Source organism: Rosa chinensis, chromosome 4 (assembly GCF_002994745.2).
Source record: "Rosa chinensis cultivar Old Blush chromosome 4, RchiOBHm-V2, whole genome shotgun sequence".
NCBI lineage: Eukaryota > Viridiplantae > Streptophyta > Magnoliopsida > Rosales > Rosaceae > Rosa > Rosa chinensis.
The window spans coordinates 19,948,642-19,957,274 of NC_037091.1; the positions used below are offsets into that span (position 1 = coordinate 19,948,642).

The 8,633-nt window shown below is 36.9% G+C and overlaps 1 protein-coding gene across 4 annotated transcripts; it reads left to right on the forward strand.

The window, feature by feature from the left end:
* Positions 1-2,915: 2,915 nt before the first annotated feature.
* LOC112199929 (U4/U6.U5 small nuclear ribonucleoprotein 27 kDa protein) lies at positions 2,916-7,127 on the forward strand. 4 transcript variants are annotated; one of them, XR_005810158.1, is made up of 4 exons: positions 2,916-3,560; positions 6,302-6,500; positions 6,641-6,683; positions 6,887-7,127. XR_005810158.1 is itself a non-coding variant. In XM_024340924.2 (2 exons), exon 1 carries the CDS (start codon positions 2,954-2,956, stop codon positions 3,551-3,553), a length of 600 nt encoding a protein of 199 aa, XP_024196692.1. In that variant the 5' UTR covers positions 2,917-2,953; the 3' UTR covers positions 3,554-3,560; positions 6,887-7,127. The 4 variants fall into 4 exon arrangements, 1 of the variants encoding a protein (XP_024196692.1); XR_005810159.1 differs by lacking the exon at positions 6,641-6,683 and having other exon boundaries at positions 6,871-7,127; XR_002936108.2 differs by lacking the exon at positions 6,641-6,683.
* The last annotated feature ends 1,506 nt before the right edge of the window (positions 7,128-8,633 follow it).

Below are 8,633 nucleotides of genomic sequence, written 5' to 3' on the forward strand. Positions count from 1 at the left end.
TACATTTCTTAATCAAACTTGAGTTTCAAAAATTAATGTCTAATCAATGAGAAAATGCCATGAATTATTATGTTTTTTTTTAATTTCTATTTTAGCTGTGCAAAAAAAAAAAAAAAAAAAAAAATCATTTGTTAAAAAGGGAGGCCTCTATATAAGGGAGGCCTCTAAGACTGAATAATACACTTCTCTATTTTCCCCTCATCTCTCTTTATACGTTTCTTACTCTCTACAAAGTAAGTCAATACTTTTTAACAATTTCAATGATTTAATCACTTTATAAATCTTAACTAAATATACATTTCTTAATCAAACTTGAGTTTCAAAAATTAATGTCTAATCAATGAGAAAATGCCATGAATTATTATGTTTTTTTTTAAATTTCTATTTTAGCTGTGCAAAAAAAGAAAGAAAGAAGAAATCATTTGTTTTTATTCTCAAAAAAAAAAAAAAATCATTCATTTTTTAATGTTTATTGTTTTTTTTTCTGTATTTTTTGTACCACATGAATAATTATTTAATTTGTTTTTTGTGCAAATATAATGGATTGACTTAGATTTAGGTCATAAATCATAAGAAGATTTATTTTGTTTTCCCTCACCAATATGCGTTTAACATATATATCATACATTTTTATGTCACATGATCTTAATCATATTTTTAATTCTTATTAAATATATATGAATGCTTTAATGAGTATGTAGTGAAATTGGAAAATGAAAATAGATAAGGAAAATAATAAAGAATACAATCTAATATTATTGAATTGGAAAGTCTACATAAAATAAATATAATATTTTTTTGGTCTAATTATTGTCCTTAATAATCATTTTATAGTATGTTATATATGTCATTTAATAATTCATAATAGAGTGAGGTCAACTGAGCAGATTTGGAGGTCCCAATAGAAACTCTCATAAATCAAAGCTCAAATAAAGTAAAAGTGAGAGGACCAGCGAGTGCTCATCTAGCTAATTGATCGATGAGCTACAATGCTACATGGCTGGCCTCCTTGTAAATATAATGAAATCTACCGCTAGGAATGTCTCGAAGAATAACAACAACCTTCCCAAATAAGGGCAGCCTTACAAGAATAAAGTGCCTTCACGTATGGTTAGTGATAAGACTCAGCAGCAGTTAAGTTGTGAGACAGATAGGGATGTTTTCCCGCCCACCAAGAAATATAAACATGTTGATACCATTTTTCACCAAATTATCTCTGCAGGGTCATTTTCTTTAATAAATTAAGAAAGTGACGCTTTACTGGTTTTCACGAGCCGCATATATAGTGTTGCTTAAGAAACAACAGAAACATGCTTCCATTTTTCTAATTAATAACCAAATAAATCGATTTTGAGAGAACAGCAGCAGCTATGAAGTAATGAAACAAGAGAGAGAGAGAGAGAGAGACTACAGTAACAATAGGACAATAATATAAGTTAGCTTTCTGTTTGCTCCCACATCGATGATCGGTCACTAGTTCCCAAAGTGATTGGTATTAATTTGTACTGTTATAGAGTGCATTGGTGGGTACGTACGTCGACGTTTAACCAGTTCCAACTGCTTTTCCGTTTCTCGGTGTAGTGCGCATGCAAGGCTTCAGTTCCTTTTACTGTGACATGGTGCTTTCGATCTTCATCTTCACGTGAATGTTTTCTTGGAGAAGGCTACATTTGATTAAGTCTTTTATCTTTCAAAATGGGGATGGATATGATTGTTCAACACCCGTTCATATTTTATCCTAAAGTTTGATTGTGTTTTGATCTTGAAACTATGGACAGGATTGTATGCACCGACAGTGCAAGTGCATTGTAGGTTATTTTAATCTTTAAAAAAATAACAGTCACTCATCTAATCCACTCCTTTATATATTTTAATATCAAAAAATTATATCAATTCATATTGCAAGTATCCATGCACCGTCCCAATGCACTGACGGTGCATGGAATACACTCCCCTTGAAACTATTATATGTGGTTATGAGGTCCTAAACTAGATCTAGTTACTGTACTAGAGCATTAATATGTTACTTAACAAATGAACTTTATTATTCTTAACCCATGACAATCAAGCAGATTCTAATTAAGTACCAGTCGGGAAAGTAGTTCACTGGCCTTAGGCATCGTGAATACCCATAATTCTAAACTATTCATGGACATCATTCATGATTCATCTCAGAATGTCTATTGATCTTGGAATCTTGTACGTTGATATCTATCTACTTGAACGAATACATGGATCTGTTGGAGTTTTCTGCTGATTCGTAGTAGAGGGCTAGTACAACAAATACCATTTTCAGTTGGTGACTTGGGCCTAACTCCAACTAAAGTCAAAACTACCAATAACAACCCCTATATATCATTGCAGGGTTTGAAGCGAATACAACTAATTCTTTTTATCTCAACTTAGCCAAAGGGAAAAAAGAAAAAGAATAAGAAAAGAAGAAGCAAAAGCAGAAGTATTAGTTAGATACAAGTCCATTAAAAAGTTCAGGAGTTATCCTTTTTTTTTTCCCGGCAATTAAAGCATAATTTATTAAATGAATTAGTACAGACTTAAAACGAAAAACAAACAAGCTCAAACTGGCTCGTTACTATTTGGTCTAGCAGCATAGTCTCCCCTTCGTAAGTGAGAGGTTGTGAGTTTGACTCACGAAATACTAGTTGTAGCATTTGAGTTGTTTATCTGATGAAAAAAACACAAGCTCAAACTAAACAAACCAAAAATATGACTATGAAGGCCAAATTAAAGGCAAAATTTAAACAATTTGTATTTTGGGTGATTGGGTTCCTCAGTTTTTCTAGAAAACACAGAAGCAATCAATTTGGGCCTTGGTCCGTTGATAGAAGTTTAATCTTTGTTAGGCCCATTCCAAAAAGAGGCTTCATCAAAACAGAGGCATCCTCCTCCTAAAATCTTGAAAACCCTTTCTTCTTCACTCTCACACAGACCGAGTATGGGAGACCGAGAGAGAGAGCGAGACAGAGAACGAGACCGGGAGAGAATCCGAGACCGGGATCGAGACAGAGACAGACGCCGTGACAGAGACGACCGTGATCGTGACCGCGACCGTGTCCGGAGCAAGAGGTCACGCACGCCGGAGCGCAGCAGAGCACGCCACACGCGCTCCCGCACGCGCTCGCCGGACTTGTACCACTCACGCTCCCTCTCCCGTTCCCGCACTCCAGAAGACCGCTCCCACCGCCGCCGCCACCACCACCGCAGCCCCTCCCCGGAGTCGCGGAAGCGTGCGCGGCGCGAGCCGACGGTGGAGGAGGAGAAGGACCGGCAGAAGGTGGTGTCGGAATTCGTGGAGGGGATTGCGAAGGAGCAGCAGAAGCAGAGCAGCGGTGGTGGAGAGGGCGGTGCGGACGAGGACGAGGTTGAGATGATGAAGAAGTTGGGGATTCCGGTAGGGTTTGATTCCACGAAGGGGAAGCCGGTGCAGGGGGCCGATGTGAGTGGTGTTAGGGCCGTCACGAAGCGCCAGCCTAGACAGTACATGAACCGCCGCGGCGGATTTAACCGGCCATTGCCTGCAGAGCGCAATCGCTAGAATACTGGTTAGGGTTTTACATCCTTTACTTGTTCTTTAGCTTATAATTTCGGAATGTGATCCATTATGCTGTTTAATTTGATTTATCAAGTAGGATTTTGTTTAGCTTAGGATGCCTTGCGCTAGATTAGAATGAGAGTATACTCTGAATTTTAGACTAATGCCTGATGTCTTGATTCATCTTTTTTGGTGCAATTGTCCGCAATAGACCAACGATTTCTATTACTGTGCGCAGTTTTCTTTGTCAGGGATATTATTGTGGGTATCTGTTTCCATTTTATGGGTTCTAGCCTTCTAGCCTCTAGGTAGGTTAGTGATGTTCCTAGTATTGAGGGCGGTGAGTGGTTCTGCTTGAGAAATGGGTTGGACTTATGATATTGTCAGCTAAACTCAGGTAGCTAGTTGTCTTATATGGAATTTATGTAATTGATTGTTGACATATACTATATAGTTATTTTGCTTGGTATCTAATCTTAGAACTCAAAAACGTAGAGTTTATAGACTGAATTCAGAAGTAGTATGTATTGGAGTTGACTGAATAAGTGAGATAAGAGCATGATGCTCTAACATTTGAAGTACGATTCATGTTCCCTTGTGTAACATTACTTTTGTGCTCTAGCAAAGTTCTATTAATACTGGCAAATATAATGATGGTCAGCATAAATATCGCTGATATGACCAAAATAATTATGTACTAAAATTCCGTTAATTATTTTTATGGAAGTCACTGTCACTTTGTCTAGATTCTCTTGGCATGCTTATCTAACTTTTTAATGAAGGTGATTTTCTTTTTTCTAACTATTTTATAAAATGGGGGTCATGCTAGAGTCAAGTCAGAACTGCATGGTTCATAACCGTAATTTACATGCCAGAATGTTTGTGTCTCACTGTATTGTCTGAGTTGATCTTTTAAATACTTGTTTCGTCGCATACTTGCATTTGGCTCCTTGGTTCAAGCTGTAGTTGGTTAGTGCCCATTCTTGTAATTATTTTTAGGCTTAGTTTGGTATTGCAGTTGGAATACTCTGCTTTAAAATAACTCAGTTGTAGAAATAATCCGCTGTCAAAAATATCAGTGTAGTGTTCGGTAAATCACATATTTATAAGTGTTGAGGTGAAAAAAAGTACTGCAAGAGTGTTTGGTAAAGTTAATGTTAAAAGCATAAAATATCTAAAATGGACATCGATCATTTTACTTATTTTTCAATTTTGATATGCATGCCTATATCCAGGATATAATAATTGTGGCTAATCTTAATTGTATGGTACAATAGATTAACCCCAATTATGGGAAACCTCATTTCTGGGTAAACCCACTCCTATACTTTAATGGAAGAAGCATAGAAAATCATACCAAAAGAATTGAGGTGATGATTACTTTATTAGGCCTGTGAGGACTGGAGTGAACAAAAACAAGAAACATTTCACAAATTCATGACTAATTTTAAGAAATAAATTGGCAAAAACCTAGATTTGAAGAAAGAGGGAAAGAATGAACATGAGCAAATTGATTATTAATATGGCACCATATGCGAGACCTACTTGCTCTCTGCCATTCTTACCGACTGCTCTATCAAAGGAGAAGTGAAAAGTTGTGAAGAGAGAACAATGAAGGCGAGGGGGTGAGGAGCTGAAAAGAGAGCAAGAACACGCATGAAACCCAGAAGAAGAGAACGGGAAATTCTGAGGTCAATTTTTGAATTCAGTGGGGATGTTTCTGGAATTTCATCAAGGTACTGGTTATTGGATTCACGTTCATAAAACGGTGATATGAAAAAGCAGGTCCTCCGCTGCTTTTGATTTTTGCGGTTTCCGGCCGCAATTGTTAAAGAAACTCAGATTTAAAATACTTACCAAACAGGCTATGAGTCATAAATGGTGAGAAAAAGCTGGATTTAGCCCAAAAACTCAATCCCAAACGGAGCCTTAGTTTCTTTTTTTTATTATGAGTGATAGGGGGGGGGGGAGCATGTTCTTGAGGCCGGTAGTTCAGATTTTGGTTTGCCGCTTGTTGGTTCACGGAGCTTTCATGTCTGCTGTTTATTTAGACCAGCTACAGCTGTATGTTGTCATGTTGATGCTTCAGTTAGATGCAGCTCCTAATATTTTCCTGGGGGCTTATTTGCTTGTTAGTATTGAACATCTTATATTGTAAAATAGCTTTCAAAAGGTTTTGTGTTTGATGCTCTTTATTTACTTCTTTACTGAAATTCTTTTTCTATTTGTTTTGCTATGGTGGACTCCATGTCACGCACTTTTTACTTGTTTGGTTAAATAAATTATGTTTCTCTTAGAACGGTTAGGAAAGGATATTGAGCTGTGGTTTTGGAAAATTTGTATATCTCGTACCAATCTCTTTCATTCTCTTAAACATAGTCTTGCTCTGGAATAAGGTTGTTCATTCTAAGCCTCCCATTTCTATTTTGAATCTTGTCACATAGTTGTTTAAGTTTATGAGTGATTTTATTCTTGAAGTTTCTGGTTAAGAGTACCATATGGAATGGGCTCTGCTCCCATAAACTTAAGTTTCCCTAAAATTTGCAGGAATTAGTCACTTAAACAGTCTTTGATGGTCATACATAAACTAGCACCTCATCTATTTACAAAAAGCTTTTAATCCTTTCTAAGTGGTCCTAGGTTCTATTCTCACCTAACATATCATTTACCATGACCCAAGATTGATAAGCATTTTTGTTTTGTTCTTGGGAAGCTTTGAACAAGCATTTTATCTTTGTTTGTGCATGACAGGAGTTTATAAGCCGGATTAGGCAGAATGGGTCACTTATGGATTCACAGTTGCTTATCTGGAGCAACTTATTCCAATAAGACTCCTCCTCTGTAGAGGTATGGGGTTTGACCTTCTATCGGTGGGTTGGGTGGGAGGTTCTTCTAATGTTGGAACACCCTTGACGTACCCTTTCTTGTTCATGAGGAAACGTATGGTCATGTAAGCCCATTCTCTATGTTGAAAGTACCTCTAACTTCATTGCAGTTAAATATTTAGTTACGTTAGGTATTTTCAGTTATGTTACGACTTGGGACTAAGCATATGCCATATCTTTCTTATCACCTGGACAATTTGATTAGAAGAAAGATATTGCTTGCCAGGAGAGCATTATCTTGTCACCAGGTAATGGAATTGGTTTGCTGCTCTATTAATCTTTCTTTTCAAAAATAAATAGTGCCTATTTAGGTTTTCTAGTTTGAGATGTGTTCCTATTGCCTTGCATTGAAATATAGCAATTTTTGTTAAGTTAATTAGTATTGCCATGTCTCCGAAATTTGTTTGTTTAGCATTTACATTCTTTAATTATCAGTTTCTTTTACATGCAGGTCCTCAGTGACTTTGATGTTGAAAGGCACCAGCAGGAGAACAATCAATGTGAAATTGGAGATCATTCTTGTGATTTGATGGAAGTAATGCATCTTATGTTTTGAGTCCGACTGAAAAAATTAGTCATAGCTGGACTAGTTTCAGTGCCTTGGATTTGTCTTCTGAATTCATAATCTGAACCAAATTGAAGTGATCCAAATTGAAGATTTGCAATGCATATATCTTGAAACTTTTTTTGTATTTTAGTTTATTGAAAATCTCCTGATGTGGCATGGCGTTTCTTTTTTTGGTCGAAAGGCGTGGCATTTCACCCCTACAAATCACGGGGATTGGGTCGATTTCCGAAGTGATTTATTATTTCATCTTGGATCTGAAAGTAAAAAAGAATGCTCATATTCTCCCACGTTTGAAGATCTATGCTTGGAGAAGTCCCAACTTGTGCAATCAACATCAACAAGCTAGGGAGGCATATCTTTTGTTTTTGAGGCTTTTTGGCTTCTTGCATTTTTGTTGATATTACAACGCGATTTGCGGTTTTTTATGTTTTTCATTGGATAAGAAAAGGAAAACAAAACCAACCTACTATAACACCACTCGAAGCCTCTGAGGCATCAAAGAATTAATCCATTTGGGGTTGATGGCACGAAAGGGTGGACCATAATTCTCTTTACACGGTTGCAATCTTGGCAAGACGAGGTGCGGTATCTTATCTTCTTATTCTTTTAATAACTCATTTGTGGTACAGAAAATGTGTCTTCTGGCAGAAAATGTAGGATTATGTGCATACAGAAAATGTCATAAAGTTGCTCACCTTGTACCTAGAAAATGTAATAAAGTTGCTCATCTTGTGGAAAGCCATACTACTAGGAGAGAATAATTGTTGGTGGGATGCTTGTAGCCATTAATGGCTAGATTCTGTATCTGATGGTGGTGTACTTGTTGCTTGATTTTATGCGAAGTGAATTACCCCCACTGATAGTGAAAACCTTAGAACAAAACGTCCAATCCTTCCCAGCTCAAAGAGGTGGACAGCACCATCAATGTTAGATTCAGTCATACCCACACTCTAGGCTAACTCGGAGACCTGATTTCTCTTCTTTGACCACGAGCAGAGAAAGAATATCCACGCAGAATGAAAACCAAAATGCTAAGAAAACCGATGAAGTATTAAGTGACAGCAACCACAGCTACTTTTGGAAAAAATTCTAGCAAAAGCTCCCCGCCAGTGAGACGTGTCTTAGTAAAGAGGATGAAAAATGTTGAGCCACTATAAACCTCAGCCCAAACCCAGCTCTAGTCTCTCACCCTCAGGGAGGACCTCCTTGAACTTGAGGTGGGATAGCAGGAAGAGAGAGTGGTGGAATAGCACAAGCATGTGGAATATCAACAGCTGAAAGATGTCGGAAAAAAGAAACACCAATATTGAAAGACAACATTTCTTAGAGAAAGCTAACGATGGATTCCTTCCCTTAAAACATAATTTCTATGCTTGAAATTTAACCCACCACTAGGGTCAAAACTTTTCTCCACCGGACAAAATGATACCCAACTTTCAAAAGTGATCAAAATGATACCTAAATTCTTAAAAGTGATCAAAATGATACCTAAATTTTTAAAAACAAATCAACTTGATACCCAACTTTTAAAAGTGATCAAAATGATACCTAAAGTTTTAAAAACAAATCAATTTGATACCTCAGTTTATTTTTTTAGGGCTAAATACTCTGTGGTTTAGGTCCAAAACTA

What these genes read in the sequence shown, in the direction of transcription:
- LOC112199929 (XM_024340924.2), top strand. Translation starts at nt 2,954, where the DNA reads ATGGGAGACCGAGAGAGAGAGCGAGACAGAGAACGAGACCGGGAGAGA.